We start from the raw sequence: 21,049 nt of genomic DNA on the forward strand, positions 1-21,049 counted from the left end.
ATGGGCACTCATTATTATATTCATCCAATGGGGAAATTGACCAAAATAGCACAAATTAAAGCATCTGCAAGCGCCTGTCGGATAGATTTATGTTATACAGGGTAAAAAACAGAAATCGGGATTTTAAAAATCATAGGTTTAATATATTGAGCAATCCAAATAAAATACAGAACGCAAAACACCGCAGATGCCGGAAACCTGAAACAAAAACAGAACTCGGCAGGTCAGGCAGCATCTATGGAGAGAGGGAAGTGAGTCAACATTTCGGGTCCACGACCCTTCGTCAAATAAAATACATTTGAGTCATTTGCAAATGTGTGTGTAATGCCACGTTGGACAACTATTCAGCTAAAAAGGTCGAAGACGTGATAAGGCGCTATATCAAAACGCAAGGATTATTAATATATTTTGATTATTCATTGTTTTTCCCAGGATGGAACTTATAGTCTGGGTTGCAGTGAGCGCTGCGACTGCAGCCACGCAGACGGCTGTGACCCCATCACTGGATACTGTCGCTGTCTAGCAGGGTGGACTGGTGAGTATTACTGACCTATAAAGCCACAAAATATGTTAAATTCCTCTTTTGCTCTCAGTCTGTGTACTCCTCGTACTTTGGACTGGGCCTGTAATTGTTTGGGTTTAACTGTTCCAATCATCTTTTTCGCCCACAAAATATGCGGTCAATTCACTTTACAGTATATTCTGTGAAACGCTTTGAGAAGTCTCGAAGACGTGATAAGGCCCTATATCAAACGCAACGATTATTATCATCATATGTTATTTTCTAATGGTCCCCAATTCCTCTCCCCCTCCCCACTCCCCATCTTTTTAATCCAACAAGAAGTTCAGCTTTTTCAAAATGGTTGATTTTTGCGTGGCTCCATAATGAACTTATTTAGGAGTAACTCAGTCCTCAATGGCAATACGTCATCTGATGAAACCTCTTGGAATAAATCCAACTGGAGTTGGAGGAATGTGAGGAATGAACTTGGTTTCCGGCGCGCTGTGCCAAAGCTACTTGAAGCACAAATGCAATATGCCACCCTATAATAAATCTACTCTATTCAGACCTTTATTCCAGAGTTTATTCCAGTTTGAAAGCCAGCTTTTCTTGTATTACAGTTAACTGAAGTCACGGTTTGCTCTAATTTATTATAAGGCATTTTATTTTTTTACTCCTGTTCCGTAAATACTGGTCAACCTTGTTTCTACAAATTTGTCATGGTGTCGAGAGTATGTGTCGAAGTCAGCAATATTTCTCCAATGTTATCATACATTAATATTACTGTCATTTTTTTAAGCTCCCACTGAGTCACAGAACTGGGAATGTAAACTATTGCTGTGACAGGTTGTTGAAATGTAATGTTTTGCAAACCGTATTTGCTTTACAATCTAAATTTAATATGTCAGCCACCCACCTCTGGGGAGATGTGAAAACTGCTTGGAATCAAATCATGTCAACAGAGGAACCAGACATCCAGGAATAAACTGTATCAAAATTATACTCAAAATAAAAAATGTTTTTTTTAAAGGTTTGACCGAAGAGTCAAATCTTGTTAGAACCACATGTAGCCGGGCAAAATCATTGATATCAGGCTTTCATCTTAAAGTGGTTTGAATTCCTCCATACTTCAGTCGAAGAACCAGGAAAAGGTTTCAATAATAATGTTTCACTGTGACTTGATGTTATGGCAGAGGTTTTCCTCCTTTTGCGAATGAGTTTCGAATGTGAAGACACTCATTCATCACTCTGGTTCAGTGTTGCCCATCATCTTTTTTTCCGGAAGCTAAAGAGCTTCACGCTGGTTCGTTTGATCTGTAGGATATTGCACTGTTTGTAAAATGACAGTGCAGTGTTGTTTAAAGAAAAAAGATGGTCAGTTGTTGAAAATGCAGAAGTCAAAAAGTATTTTTCAACTCAGTCTAACTAAAACCTTTGAGGTTTCACTGTGAACTTACAAAGGAAGGGAAGACTGCATGTTTTATTAGGTGTTTCCTGGGGGAGGAAAGATTGCGTAGGGTGTAATTCTAAAATCCTCTGGGTTCTGACCGTTCCCAACCTTCTGGATATGGAATTCTGTTTATGTTTAATGTTAGATCTCTCTTGTTCGAACCCCTGCCGTTTCTCACAGGCTTTAAATGTAACATAAGCCCTGTTTAGAATTGGCTTCACTTCCTTATCTTTGGAAGTTTAATCTGGCTGATTAATTGGGTTTTAACGACATTCCACATTAAAAAATTTTACTCTGTTACAATGAGTCTGCTGCTGTATTTACAAACACAGTTTCCTTCAAATAAAAGTCCCAACAAGACATGAACCCTGTGAAGTGGATGGGGAAGAGAGCAGGTAATTCAGGCACCTCCAACGTGGCAGAAGTCAAAAAGCTTCCTGCCCTTTGATGTGATAATAGATTGTTTATCCAGCAATTTTCAAGTTGCAGTGTTGACCACAGCGCCAAATATGTTATACACATTTAAGCAAAATTACCGTAAATCCTGTTGCTTGACATCTACAAATGTGTGGTGTTGAGGGGGCAGTTGGAGTGAGATTCATGTCCGAATTGCAGGTTTTATTTCCTAGCGACCAGTTACCAAGCACTCCCAGCAAAGATCCTTGTCAACGTCAACCTTTACCTTTTTTCTTAAAATGTTGTGTTTGAATAAAAGGGAAGCTAAGTCTGGATAGCGCCCTGAGTTAGCACATTGTGCTTACACCTCTGTGAATAGGTGTGAATCTAGTCTGATAAAATGAAAGTCATTTTTCTCCGGCAGATGTAAGAATTCGAAATGAAATGATTTTGGGACGGTCTCAGTGCTAAAATTCAAGAATATCTCTTCATTCCCCCACATCTCCATTTTAAATGCTGGTCTGCTCCCCTCCACAGACACAATCATTTATTCAAGCTCCAGGAGCACACCTATATGGTGTATTTGTTCGTCTGTCTGTCTGTCTGTCTGTCTGTCTGTCTGTCTGTCTGTGTCTGTTCGTCTGTCTGTCTGTCTGTGTCTGTCTGTCTGTCTATGTATCTATCCTCCAATAGTTTACCCAAGGAAACTTTATGAAGGAGATAATATAGCACTGTCAACTATTGTTGTGCTTCCACACCATTCCACATAAAATATCCTTCTGATCTCTAGTTTTGGTTCAGGCTTGTTAATTTTAAACTCATTCTAATTGTTACTTTAAACCTACTCTAGTTCTGCACTCAGTCTAAATCAGTCTAATTGCGCACATCGACTGTGCCTCTCACCATATTAAAAATCTGTGCCATATCCCAGCTCAATTCAGGGGAAAAAAACTAAGTCCTTTGAAGTCAGAGGTCTGAATCCTGGAATAATTTCCGTACCTCTTCCCTGAAACCTTTTCTGTGTTGGAAAGATGGGATTCAATGGGCCAAAAACCTTCTGCATCTCTGTGTCTCGTGTATTCCTCTGAGCACTGTACTTTTGAAGGTAGCATGTCCCACATTCCCCATAGTGTTCTAATGTGCCCTCAGCAGTGCTATTTATACAAGGCTAGATTAACTTATTTTGATTAAAATCAAATGCCCCTAAGATGCAATCTCTAATAGATCCGTCGCTTGACCACAGGTTCGTAGAGAATAGACTCTGTAAATGAATGATCAGTAATTACACCCAAATCTGGTTTCCTTCCCTATCGCTGCTAATGCACACACCTTCGTATGTGTGTATATATGCTTACTGTCATGATACACATTCCCTCACATTTATCTACATTAAAAGCAATTTGGCACCATCAGCCCATGTGTTTAATTGGCAATCCAGCATCTTGCTGAATGCCATTTATCCTCATTATATTATCTACCTGCCCACGTAGCTTGGTATCATCAACAATTCTATAACATTAGAAGTGCTCTCATGTAAGCACTTATAGGATCTTACATAAGTGATCTTATAGGAGTTCACTTACAACATAAAACCAGAACAAACCCTTGTATAACTTTACTACTCATTTTGTCTCCTCTCTGGCAGAGTTTTTTCCAGCATTCATCAGCTTCTGCTTTCTATTCCTAAACTAGTTTACAAACCAACCGGCTCATTCCCTCTAATTTATCATTTAATGGGCTTTTATTCCATGTGATTATCAAACCTGCTTTTTTGATGATAAAAATCTACTGAATGAGAGTGATACTCCTAGGCTGGAGAGATATGCAAAACGCCAAATACTGCAGATGCTGGAAATCTGAAACAAAAAAACCCAAAAAAACAGAAGTCGCTGGAAACAGGTCAGGCAGTGTCTATGGAGAAAGGAACGGTCCCTTCGGAATACGGGGAGGGGAGGGAAAGATATGTTTGGTGATTGGATCACGCTGGAGGTGCCGGAAATGGTGTAGAGTTATTTGTTGGAAGTTGAGGCTGCTGGGGTGGAAGGTGAGGACTAGGGGGACCCTGTCATGGTTCTGGGAAGAGGGGGAAGGGGTGAGGGCAGAGCTGTGGGAAATAGGGCTGACACGGTCAAGGGCCCTGCCTACCTCGGTCGAGGAAAAAGGAGAGCATTTCGGCTGCTCTGGTGTGAAAGGTGGCATCGTCAGAGCAGATGCATTGGAGGCGGAGGAATTGGGAAAAGGGAATGGAGTCTTTAAGGAAGTTGGGTGGGAGGAGGTGTAGTCCAGGTAACTATGGGAGACGGTGTGCTTGTAAAAGATAATAATCCTTGCATTTGCTATAGCGCCTTATCATGTGGTTGAAACGTCTCAAGACAAAACACACCTTATTTCTTAACTTCTACTTTTTAAATTTCCACAAGAAGAACAGCACCTTTTCGCGGTTGCATCTTTCTATCATAATTCACTTGGACAGGCAGCATTCATCAAGCCACAAAGATTTCAGAATACAAATCCTTCTTCAAAGGGCTTTCTCTGATGAAGGGAGTAGTACCAGAATTGAATTCCCAACGCATTACCGTACCTTTTTTCTCGAGTCATTTAAACATCTTATCTAATCTAATTGCCGGTGAATTAAAATATAACGTTTCATTTATTATGCATTGAATTTGCATTTTTTAAACCTTGATATGATTTTTCTTGCGCTCTTTAACAATGCAACAGAAATACAATTAATACTGACTTGCCACTGGGTTAGATGCCGAATAAAGCCTCTTCTGCTATACCCAAACCACAGCTGAAGGGCACCTCCTAATTCGACCACAAGCACAGCAACAAATTGTATTTATTTATCGCTTTCAGTGTTGGGAGGATGTCCCCACATCCCAGTTCACCAAATGGACATTTCCATTGTCCACATTGGCAATCTTGAATGAACATGTTGATTCAGTTCCAGATTTGGACCATTTCATTCCGTGGCCTTGTGCCCACTAAGAATTCAGTTGAGACTGTCCCAAGTTCATTTCACTTAAGACCCGTCCAGTTGGCACAGAGAGAGACCCATTAGTCTGGAGTGATTCAGACTGAAAGATGAAAGGATAGTGTTCTAAGCCATTATATCACTCAGGCCCCTACTGTGACTCACTTTGATTTTTCCCTTCCTCTGGTGTGAAAGTACATCTTGCTGTTTGTTTATTTGTTCTTTCACCTGCTGTGCATCTGGAACGAAAAGACAGATCGCTTTCCAGGACTGATTATTTTCTTGCTGGTAACACAATTCGGACAATACAATTTAAAAAGATTTTTAAAAACACACTTAAAAGATTCTGTTCAAATGGGACCGACCAGAGAAATTAGAACTCCTTTAGTTTCTCCTTTGAGTTTTTTTGGGTTCAGAATGTGTTACTTATGTTAAGAAATATAATCCAAATAAAGCAATATTAGACTGTATTGATAGAATAGTATTTTTATCGTAGCCATTGTCAGTGCTCTAAGTAAATAAATAAAAATAATAATTTGGTCGCTCAATCCACGACTGTTGATTTGGACATTGCTGTGTGCAATTGGCTGCCACGTTTCGCCCACAAAATGTGCGGTTCGATTCACTTTCCAGGAAGCGCTTCGAGACATCTCGGAGACGTGATAAGGTGTTGCGTCAAAAATGCAAACGCAAGATTATTGTAAGTACTTTGTAATGATATTGGATCCGTTTGCTTTTCCAGGTATTCACTGTGACAGTGTGTGTATCCAAGGCCGCTGGGGTCAAAACTGCTCCATTTCGTGTAACTGTGACAATGGGGGCTCCTGTTCACCTGAGGATGGAACCTGCGAATGTGCGCCTGGATACCGGGGAGCTACCTGCCAAAGAAGTAAGTGCACGGCTGTTAAAAATCCATTGCTACTCCGCACACGATCACGGGCTACAATTCGTGCTTGGCGGGGAGGACGACAAATAGCTAACGGGACGTACCGGTAACTTTGTTTGCCGTACCGGTCCTTTTTCGACGGCACGGGTAACTACTGGCAGTTGGCTGCCGCGTTTGGCCCCCAAAATACACAGGTCACTCCACTTTCCAATCTGCCCTGCGAAGCGCTTTGAGACGTCTCAACGTTGTGATAAGGCGCTGTATGAAATGCAAGTATTATTATTATATTTTTATGCATTCGGTGTTGGTCTATTAACCAGTTTAAAAGTAAAACTGGGATATTTTCAGCTGGCACGCCGGGTCCCTGGGTGTATTGTTTTCAACTGTGTCAGCTGTTTCTGTTTTCTTATAGTCTGTTCTCCTGGATTTTATGGCCATCACTGCAGCCAAGCGTGTCCCCAGTGTGTGCACAGTAATGGTCCTTGCCATCATGTCACAGGCTACTGTGAATGTCTGCCAGGCTTCATCGGATCCCTTTGTAATCAAGGTAATGCTTTGAATACGTCTGAATAGCTTGTGCATCAAGGCTTCCCCCTTCTCCTCAGTTTAAAATTACCTGTTGCAGTGTAGGTAAGACCTTTTGTTACATTCTCCCTGAAAAGTAATGTCCAATCGTATCACACTGATTCGTGCACCATTCAGCCAGCTGGTCAATCGTTCCGATTGGAAAAAAACCAATTTCTCACCCGTTTATGAGCTTACGGGTGACGCGAAAATCAGTATTTTTGTGCACGGCTCCATTAAAAGAAACAATGGGATAAGTTGAAACATACAGTTTGTGTGAGTTGTGTGACACAGTTTTCAAACTCCAACTGTGTTGCTGATTATTGCAATCTAAAGATTAAAACAGCGCTGAGCATGACCTCCACTTTCTAAACCCCAGAGTACTACAAAGAGAAGGTTTCATAAAGTGTAAGATCAGAGCCTCTGGAGCATCTTAACGTTTCGGCTAATAATCTCTCTGGTGAGAGAAAGCAAGAAAACTCTTTCTTGACTGCACTCCATAGTGCAGAGGTTCATTAGCACATTGTAACTGAAGAGTGTGGCTTAACATTATGTAAACCTATCCCTCCCATCCTTCAGGAACTTTGGAGCAATGAAGATTTCTTTGCTACAATTCTGCCCAGGCAGCAACTTATAGAAGCTGTACAACAATTATTTATTGGCTCAGGCCATAGTAGAAACTGCAGATGAATATGGTATTATTAATGAATTCTGTCTGTACTGCACCAGGATACTTGACAATAATTGGAAGATTGAAAGATTGAACATTTGCTGCCAGACTTCAAATAGTCCTTATGATCAATTGCCCTTGTTTCGTGCAGATCTCTGTTTATTAATACATAAACTCATATTAAAGTCTACATATCCCTATTGTTGTGGTAGTGTGTATCCTATTTTCATACCTCTACCATTCCAATGTGTAGCCTCTGCAGTCTATTTCTGTATCTTTACCCCTTTTTGTAATGTGCCCTTTTCCCCACCTCATAGAACTTTTTATTTCTACATGAAAAGCTGTACCTGGATTTCAGGTCTAGTTTCCAATATATAATGGTAAGCACTGTGTAGTCAATTATGCTGTACCTACACTGTCCACCTTCCAGTGTGTCTTAATTTTATATTTTCACTGTCTCGTCATTGTGTTATCTTGAAGTAATATTAGTCTTTTATATGTTACCCGGTTAAATAACATTCTTCACCAAGCCCTCAATTCGCCACGCAGTGTATGCTCTACACATTTCCCCCCCATTTCGTAATCTATATACTTCTCTGAAAGGTTTTTGATGTAGTCAGTCTCTTACCAGAATTCAGTGCCAAGTTCGTTAACGAGTTGAACTTCAAGTTTCTAATGATTGCTCAACTTTACATCAGATATTTTACACCAACTTACAGCAAGTTCGTAGGCATAATCATTAAAAGTAGAGTAAATATAGATTAATGCTCTTAATTCCCAGTACGGTAAAAACCAGCGGTGCACTACCAAATAAATCATCTGAAAGAGGATATGATGTGCTTCGCACTTCTGTGAAATCTCTGTCATGTACTGGTTAAATGAGAAGAACATCTAATTGACTGCAGGCTTATCTGACGAATGACTTTTCTTGGGGCTAATTCGATGGTTGGATCAGAAAGATGAAAAGTTTTATATGCAGACTCCAGACTGTATAGCTGATTAACTAAAACGGGGGCTTCATGAAAGGAATCATTCAGGAAGGCAGCAAAGGTTACATTTTGAGAGTTAAAGTATGTTCCCGCAAATGGAATTATTGTGGTTTCTGGTAACATCACTATTAAAAACACACAAAAACATAAGAGTTCTTAAATAATCCCTTGTCAACAGAGAGAAGAAATCGTGGAGTCCTGTAGCTCAGTGGTTAGAGTACTCGCCTGGCAAGTGAGAGACCTGGGTTAGATTCCCGGCAGGGTGAAACCTTGGGCAAGTTTCCTTACTCCACACGGCTGATAATAATCCCTCAAGAACAAAAAGCAATAACAATTTGGTCACTCAATCCACGACTGTTTGTGGGACGCAATCGGCTGCCGCGTTTCGCCCACAAATATACAGTCAATTCACTTTACAGCCTATTCTGTGAAGCGCTTTTGAGACGTCGAGAAGACGTGAAAAGCGCTATATCAAATGCAAGGATTATTATGAAACAAAGTGTGGAACTCGAGCATTAAGTTACTGTGTAAACGGAGGGAAAAACAAATGCTTCTTTGCAGCTTGTCAGTGTACCTGATGTGAGCTGTGCTTTTATTTTGACAGTATGTGCGAGTGGAAGGTTTGGCAAGCAATGTACTGGAACCTGTGTGTGTTCAAACAATGGCACGTGTAATCCTATCGATGGCACCTGTCAGTGTTACCCAGGCTGGATTGGAAAGGACTGTTCACAATGTAAGTAGTGAGCAAACTGGAAATGGAAGATTTTTGGAAAGGATTTCCATTTTTTGGGGGAAGTAAAAGCCATAAAGACTGAGTTTCTAGAAGTCACACCTATTTCTGAAATCATCGCATCGTCTCTCCTACTTGTTCTCAGTCTCTTAAAAAGTTGACTACCTGATGGAGAAGACTATAATAGTCAATTTCATTTAGGCATGAAAGCAAAGCTTCATCTTATTCAGACGCACCATCATGAAAATTGCTTCATACGTGCGCTCAAATCTACCTACAGCAAGGTTTTCAAGTACAACCTAATCGCTTTCTCAATGAGCAAGGTTAAGACGAGATTACATTTTGTAGAAATATCAGTGAATAAAGTAAAAAGGTTTGTAAAACTGATCTATTAGCCGACAGCCTCAGATACCGTGTGACTGTAAGGCATTAGCTGAAACTCCTTGTGAACTGTTGATCAACAAGCTGTTAGTCAAGATTACGTCACGCACTGTATCAGTCAGCAGAGTTAGCCAAACCTCACTGTGGAACTGCAAAGCATTGGTATTCTGCAAATCATCATCTGTGGCTCAATGTAACAGTGCACGACAGCAGCCAATCAATTTTATAGTCTGCAAGGAAATTGAAAGAATACACTCTCAAAAGTATAGAGCTCCCTAAAGCTTTTTTTTTGTTTTTTTTTTGTGTGGCAGTTTATAACATAGAACAGTCATTGTGCCGACTTGGAACTTGTTACGAAATATAGATATGGAGACATTCATATAGAATCTCACACAATCCCAGATGTGTCTCCTAAAATCACTCCTCCTTTTAAACGTTGCATTTAGATGCATCAGTGCAATATTATTACTTTGAAATTGTGGCTTTCGATCCCCGTTTTCACACCATGCCCGCTCAACTTACTAATTATTCAAAGTGATTGACAATATCAAATGAGTAAGTACAACTGTGCTCAGAAATACCCTTTAGCAATAAATGTTCCAATAAAGGATTTCTCAATAAGCTTCTAATCGTTGCTATGTTCCTGTTTAGCTTGCTCCTCTGGTTACTGGGGCCCGAACTGCATTCACACGTGTAACTGCCACAATGGAGCTCTGTGTAGTGCTTACGATGGAGAGTGCCGATGTACACAGGGCTGGACAGGCTTGTACTGCACCCAGAGTGAGTACCCGTTTAAGTTGAACGTTCTCCTACAAACAAACAAAAAACACCCTGTGAATAGCTTGCCACCTTGTGGCAGAATAATATAACCCTGGGGTCCTCTTCTCGTGCAGTTAATGATTTTATGTCCCAGTTGGTTAGGCTCCAGCAGTTATCCCGTAGCACACTCTGGGCTCTGCCAAAACCTTGGCTCTACGCCAACCTGCGCCTAATACTTTCTGGAATTGGGTAAGCACTATGCGTCCCTCCAGGAAGAGAGAGAGCGCATTCCAGTCCAACAATCTATCTCTGGGATTTCCATGTGTAGGTGGGATGCCTGGAAATCTCAGCTTGGTTTGGATATTCTTAAGCAACAGTGATGGGTTTCCATATGTGTCAGACTCCCGGCTGACCAAAAAAGAAACGTCCTATGGGACGCTGCATCCAGGGCACAGGAACTTGGAGTATGAAGTGTGCCAGAGGGATATTCTTGATTTGCGTTAGAGGTCGATATTGAGTGAAAAGATTATGTTTTTGAACGTGTGGTTCTTATGTGGGAATTTATGTTCCAGGATGTCCAATGGGTTTCTTTGGAAAAGACTGCACAAAACTCTGCAAGTGTCAAAATGGTGCGGACTGTGATCATATCACAGGAGAGTGTACATGCCGAACTGGCTTCACAGGAAAACACTGTGAGCAGAGTAAGTAGGAGAAGAGCGGTATACACTTCAACTGTTTGTAAGTCTAACAGATACGTATTTTAATTTCGACAACCCAATAGCGAGATTCCCCACAATACGTAAGTAAATCGTGTTGTAGACCTCGCTGCCAAGATCATCATGAGGTAGTTTTGGCAGCACATTGATATTTCACTGCTGCGCTATAAATGCAGTGTGAATCAATCTGAGCTTTGCTGTGAAATGGTCCTTTGAAAATACTTGAGTAGTCTAATGGATCACCTACAAACTCTTAAAGGAACATGTTTGTAATGTTATTAAAGAGGTCACTACGAAACCATCTCTTTAATGGAACTTTTTAATGTGAATCCAGGTGCCTCAGGCCTCATCCAATGCAATTGAGACAGAAAATATAAGTCAAGCTTCCCTCTCCATTACTCTTTCCTATTTTGCTTCCAGTTATGTGAACTGGACGTTAAACAACTCAGTACTTCCTTGAAACCACTTCTTCCTAAAAAAAAGTGTCTCCAGCACTCAAAAATCAAAATGTCCAATCACTTAAACAGAGATTAGTTGAGAAACGAAGGAATATTTTATTTGTAACTTTCGCAGTTTATCGTAACATATTGCGTCATAGTTCACACAAATCTGGATTCAATATCCCCAACACAACGGGTAGTGGAAATCTGGAACTCTCTCCCCCAAAAGGCTGTGGTTGCTGGATCCATTCAAGTTTTCAAGGCTGAGGTGGATAGATATTTGTTAGGTCAGGGTATCAAGGGAGATGGGGCAAGGGAGGGCAGTTGGAGTTGAGGGGCAGATCAGCGATGATCTTATAGAATGGAGAAACAGACTAGAGGGACTGAATGACCTTCTCCTGTGCCTATGTTCCTGTATGTTCTATCTGGTGGTGTGGTGTGAAGCTCCTGAGTGACACTCTTTCCAATGTATTTGCAGAGTGCCCACCTGGTACATTTGGTTATGGCTGCCAGCATCTATGTGAGTGCATGAATAACGCTACCTGTGATCACGTCACTGGGACTTGCTACTGCTCCCCTGGATTCAAAGGCATCAGATGTGACCAGGGTATGTAGAGCATGTGACAAACATCACGGGCAACTTGACTTCCCTCTAATAAAATATGTACTGTAGGGGCGTCTGCTACAGTATTACTTTTAACGATAGGTTTCATTTGAAAGCGCCATATGTTCTTTATCTCATGAGCATGCTCTCTTCCACAGCGGCCCTGATAATGGATGAATTGAACCCCTACACGAAAATCAGCCCAGCGCTTGCATCTGACAGACACTCAGTTGGAGCAATCACTGGAATCGTTATCCTTCTCTTGATAATAGTCGTGTTGCTGGTTCTGTTCGTCTGGTACAAATGGAATCAGAAAGAGAAAGGCCACGACATGCCTAGCGTATCCTACACCCCCGCTATGCGGATGACTAATACAGACCATTCCCTCTCTGGTAAGGATATCTTCAGCACTTCACAGAGAAATCAAACAACCAGATTGTTTTGCTTGCTTGCTTGACGTTCTGAATGAATGTGTTAAATTCAGCAGTTTTTTTTTACCCCAAATAGCCTTTCATGTAAATCCGCTCAGTCACCTCTCCCCTCGCCTTCATTTATTATGAATAATTGATGGTAGATATGAGAGGGGGTTTAGCAAGGTCAAAGTGAGGAGGAGGGAGCAGAGGAGAATTGCAGTGGGAGAGAGAAGACTGCATAGGACTCCAACGTGGAACTAGAGGTTGAGTCATAGGGTAAGGAGGTGACTGCAGAACAAATCTCACCCTTATTTTGACCTGAAGGGATGAAAACAAAATGTATTTTATTTATGGGGCAGGCTGCGTGTTACTAAAATATTGATTTAGGAATGAGATGATACAGGAGTTGTACATTGAGGTGAGAACAGAGAGCCCTTTAATCAGAAGGAGCAGGTCATCACTCCATGCTGCTCCTGTACATCTGAGCAGTTGGATCCAGAGAAGTCATGGCAGAGCCTTGGGAGGAAACTACAAGGCACTGACACAGGAAAGATCGGAAGAGAAGAGAAAACGAAGCAGGTTAAAACTGGGGGAAAATAGATGAGTAAAACGCAGAACTGAACCGTGAAGCAAATGAGTCTTTTTCCCACGTCGTCTGCTCGGCCAAATTACTCCGATAATTGAGTACGTTCGCATAAACATTGGGAATCCCCTCAAAAGATGATCAATTCAGAAGATTATTTTGACAGAAAGACGTGCCTGCTGTTGTGCTGGTTGTTACAGGCTGGAAAGCTTCTGAAAGATGAACAGATTTACACATATCAGCAGCAGCAAAACATACATGAGGAATGCCATTGGCAGACTTACTCTTGATGGCAAATACAGAAGATACTCCTCTACGCCACATCAAAAAATGATTCCAAACATTTTATTATTGCACAATAACCACAACAGCAACGCTATTTGCCTCGATCTTCGCAAAGTACTATCCTTTATTTATTTTATTAACAAAAGACTCTCTGGATTCCTGCAAAAATGTTAATGACCTTTTACCCAATACATCTGTTATCCCTTTGAATGCCAAAAGATAAACCACACCCACCCACAGAGCTTTAGTCACTCGTGTTACCATGCCAAGACAAGTTGTACAGGCAAGTCCTAAAAAGCCCCCCGAAAAATTCCTTCCAGTAAAACTTACATTCAGGTATAAATTTGACCTCTCCGGACCTCAATTTAAAAGGGAAGTAATTCTTATGTTCACTAATTTTTATATAAAAAATCTATACTGTTTGTACGTGTAAAGGGAGAGAAAAATGGCAGGAGATTATTTACTCTCTAAACAGACCATAAACAAATAAAATAATAATACTCCTTGCATTTGATATAGTACTTTATCACATCTTCGAGACGTCTCAAAGCGATTCGCAGAATATGTTATGACTTGGACAAATTTCCACTAGGACAACTTTTGCCCAGTACATTTGCTTCAGTTTCTGCTCAAGGAAACATTGAACAAACATCTCTCCCCAGAGTGACAGACCCTTTCATGACTGTCATCATTTATATCACTTAATTTTTTTTTNGGCCTGTAGACTGATGCAATAAATTCCCTATTGACTATCCTCTCTCCATACATAGTATTGTAATAACCTACATTTGAGGTCATCTGTGTTACCAGGTAGAGTATTGTGCACTGATATGTCGTTGTGCACTAGATGTTATTGTTATTGGTACTGGATGCTCAAGGATGTACTGTAGTAGATTGATTAAAATCTACACCTACTTTCATGGAAGGTTTCCAGAGAAGGTTTTCAAATACTCTGCCCTGTCCTTCCTCACGTATGAATGAGCACTGCACACATTCTGGTGTAGATCCAATCTGTCACATTAATGTTCAGAAAGGAATCAGAGTGCAAACGCTTGACAGTAGCACTGGAAAGTTATGTCCAGTATTTTACATTTTAAATATATTTGTGCATAAAGGTGTATTCTGCCTCCTCTTGGGACTCATCCACTTGGCAACACATGTTCTACAGATGAGAGCATAGGCAATTGTTTTGTTAGTTGGGATTTAAGAGCCAGATATTGCCGCAGATATAAGACCCATCCAACCTCTAAGAAAGTTATCCAACCTCTGTTCTGCAACTCTTCCAATAGTCTGGGGAAGAGTAGAAACTTGCCATGTCAAGGTGTGTTGGTGAAACTTCATCCCACCATACCATGACGCAACACACTAGATCTTTGCTGGGAATGGGGTTTGAGTGTTTATAGTCTATTTGTAGATTAGTTAGGGACTACTTTGTTGTGGAACTGTCAGAACCTACTGGACATTTGCTACATTTCCGCAAATATTACGCGGGGAGTTCTCCATTGGGATATCGAGAGAATGAAATCGGAGAGTGAGGATAAAGTGCCTCGAAGACGTGATTATTATTATTATTTCCGTCAAACCACCCTTACCTGCTCTTGTGTATGACCCTCTAACGGGATAGAGGGGGAAACCTAAGGCAGATCATTTGCTTGCCCTTTTCACTAGGGAAACTAGGGAGATGCGGAGAAGATAATTTTTAACTTGTTAATATCCGGATGGAATTGTGTGTACTTTGGGAGTCCACTCTCATTTACAGGTAATGCAACAGGTAAATTAACCAATCTGCGTGTGGGATGTTACACATAAATTTGTCTCTTGAAGAACACTATTGCAAACTGAATTAGATTTTTTTCTCTGTGGTGTGTTGTCCAAAGTGAAAGTAACTGTTTGACTCAGCAGCATCTTTTCCTAACCTCTAACCAACGAGTCCTTTTCAATCTTAAAATATTCCTCGCAAAGTGTGACGGTGTTAACCTAAAATGTCTCTGCATCCGATTTATTCCCATTTCTTTGTCACAGATCCAATGGAAAAGGTTTTTGCTTACAGGTGGTGCTCTAACCTAGTTATAAGTGCTGGGTTTGTTTTCTTTTCTTGAGTCTAATGCTTTTTATTTCTGTCCGAAGTAACGTTTTATTTTTGTCCCATTTTCCTTTTATATTCTTGATGATGTAATTTTCACAGGAATTTGTAGATGATACTAAGCAATATTATTAACATTGCTATCATTAATTAATAAGATCTCATTTACAGTCCGCGGGAAGTCTGGAAATTATAGTCTCATTCTTTTCTCTCTTTCCCAATACTTTTCTTTTGTACTATTTTCTCTGTCTCAATTTCTCTCTGTCTCAATCCCATTCAGTCCTCCTGTTTCATTAGGAATTTGGCTTCATGTCTTGTGATCTACCCTCAGTAACACTGCATTGGTACTGTTGTGTTTTGTGCTCGTAAGTTTAAGGAGTTTGTCTCGAGACGTACAAACCTGGGAACAAAGCAATTTTTTAATTTGAAAAAATATATTTTGAATTTAAAATTAAATGAGATATTAGGTATTTCTTCTTAAAGTTATACATATTCAAGGTAACAGTAGTGAATTTACTAAAGATACTGAAATGAATGATAACTGTTTAGCTCACATCATCGAATTTATTATGTGGAGCTGAATAAGCTTTATCTACCTGAACTCTCCCTCTGATTAATTGTAGTTATATATTTATAGATGTATTTGCATATTTTTTGCTGACTTATTTTTCTAGATCCAACGCAAAGTAGCAGCACTCTTCACTGTTTTTCCAACCCTAGTTATCACACATTGTCACGGTGTGGGAAACTCTCTCGTTTCATCAATAACCCAACTGGAAACAATTACATTAAGGTACGTACAGCTGCCTAGTTCACTCAGACTGTGGTAGCCACATCTTCGAGCCTCTGATCTTTTTTTATCATGTAGGTGATGTAGTCATCAAGTTATCAACGCATCACAGATGATAAGGTAATATAGATCAAACGAAAGGTTTAAGAGAAACAGCTTATGAATCTTAATTTGTACCAATTATATAACAACTAGCAGAAGCGTCACTTGTGTCAGTATTACAGACATAAGACATGCGGAATGTGTCTGTGATCTCACCACTAGGGAGTGTTCCTTATTTGAACCCATTGATGTGTCTCTCTGTTGAGCACTCATACCTTGGCAATTGGCTGCCGTGTTTCACCCATAAAATACACAGTCAATTCACTTTACAGTATATTCTGTGAAGTGCTTTGAGACGTCTCAACGACGTGATAAGGCGCTGTATCAAATGCGAGGATTCTTATTATTGCTACTACCTTCTATATGTTAGAATGCAATGTATTGAAGTGACAGATTTGACTTTTTATCTCAGGTTAAGATTGATCTGTTTAATTAAATGTCATATATTTTGTTCACGAACAGAAAAAAAGCCAGCTTTTCTCAAGTATCAAGAATATAGATCGAGCTGGGCAAGGAGGTTGTGGACAGGAATTCACTGGAACACTGCATCCTGAATGGAGGCACTACAGTAACTTGAATGATTTAGGTCAGTAAACAATACTTCTATTTTTAAACAAGTCTGTGTAGACGTGAAAGCACATGTAAGTTACTGCTCCCGGGTTAGTACAGGACTACACATTCACATGTAAAGCCCTGCACCCTGTTTGTCCCACATTAGTGTCAGGTTATAGAATATGGACGTCAGCCATCTTTGGGTCATTTGGACTCAGGGTCAATTAATGCAGTATCATGGAACGTTGTCACATGTTTTCCATCTAAGTTTTGCTCACCACTGATTTTCAGACTGTTGACTTTGCAGTTCTGCAAATCCCTGTGACTCTCAATTAGTGACTTGAATCCAATTTGCAGATATTACATTTTTGATCCCTCAGTAAAGAAAAATACCCGTTTGAACAATGAAGTATAACGAAAAAGAGAGATGTGTAAAATATCGCGCAATATTTTGAACTTTACTGTTAACTACACTTTTCTCTTTCTTAGGTTTCCAACCTTGTCTTTGTTTTCCATTCAGCCATTTGTGGATCATGGCAATTTCTCGCCTTTGATACTGTTAGCAGCAAAGGAAGAAGGTGTAGGGTGGTGGGGGCAAAACACTGAAGTCTTTTTCCGTGTTTCTTTTCAAGCTATAATTCTGTCGGACTTTCTTATCCACTGTTGAAACTGATCCTTTTCTCATTTGACCTGTATTTTCTTAAGGATCTCCGAGTCATGATCAGCATGTGCGAACCACTGTAGAACCTTTCAGAATGGCTTCTGGTTTCTGCTTATTAAGAAAAACATTGCTGTCGCCAAGTGTGTACTTTACTGTAACATTGTGGTTCGAACGCACTGAATCCAGACAGAGTGTGAACAGATTGACTTTAATTTGTGCTTTCCTCTCCTTCCGATCTAACAGCAGTGTGTTCCATAGATATATGTGATTGTATTTTTACACGTAGTGAAATTTTGCAGTCTCTTAGTGCTTTATGTCAATGTGCGATAGAGAAAGTTGTGTTAAAGACACAAGGCGCAAAAGATACATAACAGTGTGAGTCTGAGAGTGATGAGGCATAACATAAGCGATTATGAGAGAGAGAAAGAATGGGAGGACACATGAATGTGAGGTGATCAGTGTTACAATGAAAGGTACGCGTATGTCTTTTAGAGAGTGTGTTGAAGAGAGTATGAACTACTTTAGCGATCATGACTGTACAATAATCCTTTCAAGGGAGTGTGATGAGGGGAAGGGTTCCAGCTTCTTAAGAAACAATATAATTTTTACTTCTGGGAAAAGTTATCATTGCATGAACTGAACACTGAATTGTGCACTGAAGGTCAGCTGTGACTGAAATTATAAGTGGTAGCTGATATTTTCTGAGAAGCTTCCAATCAGATTTAATTATTATCATTAATATTAATAATAGGTATTAATATTTATTACACATATTTATTATCAGTTTTTGAAGGTGTACTGACTCACACGTAAGGAATGGGGCACTCAACGATCAGTTTTCGAAATCATTGATTGACCATTTTCTGTATCCTTTATGAAGCCTAAGAGTCTTGTGTAACCCCGTGGTTATTATGGACATCTTTCAAACATGTAAGGCAAGGGGAAGCCCTACATAAGGTGTCCACCAGCCGGGGCTGAAGGTCCATCTGTACAAAAGATGAGTGAGACCTCTCATTTATCTTTTCTTGTTTTGATCCAGATTATGTGAAAGGCTCAGCTTGCAGCTCCAGCACCTGCTCATTAAACAGCAGCGAGAACCCTTACGCTACCATTAAAGACCCTCCAGCCCTCACGTGCAAGCACTCCGAAAGCAGCTACGTGGAGATGAAGTCTCCTGCTCACAGGGACCCGCCTTACACTGAGATCGAGACGTCCTCCTCTGCTAACAAAAACGTCTATGATGTTGGCAAGTTGTGTTCATTACGGTTGTCTCAGTCGTCGAGGAGTCTGTCTTTCTCGAGTTTAAGTTCTGGGGCAGTGTCACATTTTTTGAATGTTCTAGAGACCTCGTCACACAAAAGGACATCAGTTAAATGTGTAACATTAGTGACTGGAAAATCAGGTTTTAGTCACTCTGTGAGATGATGTAATTGATTAGTTTACTGTTCTTTGAGAGGCGGACAAGCTGGATAGAGTTAAGTGACTTTTGTTGCATTCTTTACCCCTAAGCTATGAGCTAGGATCAGTGAATACAATGGGTGTGGTTAGGAAATAGGATTTTGTATTTTCTATTGAAATGCACCGACTACAAATATAAGCTTAATTAAAGTTGAGATTAATTTAATCAAAGTAAAACAGAAGGTAATTACGATTTTTTTTAGAAACCTGGCTGCTGCCTAAAGGATTTTCATATGGTTTGTGAATCCAATGAGTTTAATAGGTGTCTTTTTATCTTCCTTCCTCCAGAACCAACAGTCAGTGTTGTCCAAGGATGTGACGTAATCAGCCCCAACTGCAGTCAAAACCCATACGACCTTCCTCGGAACAGTCACATCCCCAGTCACTATGATTTGCTCCCCGTGCGTCACAGCCCAACACATGTGACCCCTGAGGACAAACAGCACGAAAAGCAATCAAAAGCATGACTTTGGTCGAGTCACCTATTGCTATGCACTCTGTCTGTTGCTTCCAAGAAATAGCGGCAGAGAAGACAATCCTTTTTGCCCTGAAATATGCTGAAACTCAAGTTAACGTGGACAATGAATACAAAATATCCCCTTTCCCACCTGACTTTTCACTACTGCATGGTAATTAAAATGGAAAAGTACTGTACTTTCATATGACTGTAATGCAGTCAAAGCAAGGAACCTCAATCTTGGAACCTCAAGACTTGGAAATGTACATTTTTGTTGAAAAAAAGGAATTTCGTCTGCACTACCTAATTCAACCGTTGTAAGGTTAAACCAGCATCTGTAATTATTCAACTCAACAGCAACAAACTGTGATGCCAGGGGAGACCATTGAATCAAACAGCTGGGGGCATAGGGGAAAGCATACAAGAAAATCTGGAAACATTTTCATTCTTATTCTACATTGCCACTTCTTGCTGGTGATCATTGAGACACAGAGTTTAAATGGCTTGGTAATATATAGCTGTTTAAATCACCAACCTAGTAAGCATTTTAAATTCAACTCATAGTATTTAGTAAATTTATAGGGTGTTCCCTGTAGGACTTTACATTGCAGCATGAAGCATTGTTGATAAAAAAAATAAGTAACTAGGATATTGACAAAATAATGAGTTTGTGGTTCCATCCAATGTGAGGACCCATATCATCTTGACAATGTATTAAGTATCACAAATTGTTCCTGACCTGAATTTGTATGCGTCAGTGACACAATTATCTTCTAGGGTAAGTGAGCATGTCCAAAGCTGAACAAAGTTTGAGGCAAAAGTACAGTAGATGGGGTGGCTGAGTGTTTAGTTGGGATGCTGTGAGATATCAGACTCAATTAGAGATCCAAACGTAAATCCCAGTCTCGATTGTCATTTGCACTTGTATCACCCGCCTCGGAGAGGGAGCTTTGGCAGTCTCTGGTGGAGGTAAGTATATAAAGCTATGAGGGAACCATACAAAGCCCGCTTCCTCGGACACTAACAAGGGAACCGGACTGATGGTGACTGCAGTATCGTGCTGGTGGAGGCTGCACAACCTGGTGATGGGAGTGAATTACATAGGTTCCGATAGCATAAAATGTTCTGCATTCTTGAAACTCACACCTGTTTTATTCTTTATAGGATAAAATGTGTAGTTTGTTTTCTTACTCTAGTTTATATTTGTGACTTTTTGTTGGATAGGAGAGCAGAGAGCCTGCGATTTGAATTGCTTTGAAGGGTTGATTTCACTTAAAACTGCGGGAAATTGTATTATGTATCCACTTATAAATGTTTTCCTTATAAGTTCACTGTTGATTATTCTGTGTGTGTGTGTGTGTGTGTGTTTTACGGTAACAAAAACATCAAAGTTAAATGTTGACCAAATTACGCTAGCAATGGAATACGTGATACATTATTGCTATGATGTATATAAACTGCGACATGTGTTAAAAGGATATTATAGGAATCATTTGCCTCTTATTGTTAAATTTGACTGGAGATGGAAACACTTGTCAAGAATGATTTGCTTTTCTTCAGGTGAAAGCAAGTTACTTTTTCGTTCATCGAACGTTTTTTTA

General features: G+C 40.1%; 1 protein-coding gene and 1 non-coding gene across 2 annotated transcripts in view; both read left to right on the forward strand.

Moving 5' to 3' along the window:
- The window catches only part of megf11 (multiple EGF-like-domains 11), an 83,042-nt gene extending 62,268 nt beyond the window's left edge, over positions 1-20,774 (forward strand). Inside the window, exons 12-23 of the mRNA XM_007905422.2 lie at positions 433-535; positions 6,068-6,214; positions 6,624-6,758; positions 9,039-9,167; positions 10,197-10,325; positions 10,877-11,005; positions 11,939-12,067; positions 12,223-12,456; positions 16,103-16,221; positions 16,783-16,906; positions 18,573-18,779; positions 19,280-20,774. Coding sequence (XP_007903613.2) covers positions 433-535; positions 6,068-6,214; positions 6,624-6,758; positions 9,039-9,167; positions 10,197-10,325; positions 10,877-11,005; positions 11,939-12,067; positions 12,223-12,456; positions 16,103-16,221; positions 16,783-16,906; positions 18,573-18,779; positions 19,280-19,458 — 1,764 coding nt within the window. The 3' untranslated portion in view covers positions 19,459-20,774. The remainder of the gene's footprint in view (positions 1-432; positions 536-6,067; positions 6,215-6,623; positions 6,759-9,038; positions 9,168-10,196; positions 10,326-10,876; positions 11,006-11,938; positions 12,068-12,222; positions 12,457-16,102; positions 16,222-16,782; positions 16,907-18,572; positions 18,780-19,279) is intronic.
- trnaa-ggc lies at positions 8,629-8,700 on the forward strand. Its single transcript has one exon. It is a non-coding gene; the product is annotated as a tRNA-Ala (tRNA).
- Positions 20,775-21,049: the final 275 nt, after the last annotated feature.

The sequence above is a fragment of the Callorhinchus milii genome, unplaced genomic scaffold (assembly GCF_018977255.1).
Source record: "Callorhinchus milii isolate IMCB2004 unplaced genomic scaffold, IMCB_Cmil_1.0 Scaffold22, whole genome shotgun sequence".
Lineage (NCBI taxonomy): Eukaryota > Metazoa > Chordata > Chondrichthyes > Chimaeriformes > Callorhinchidae > Callorhinchus > Callorhinchus milii.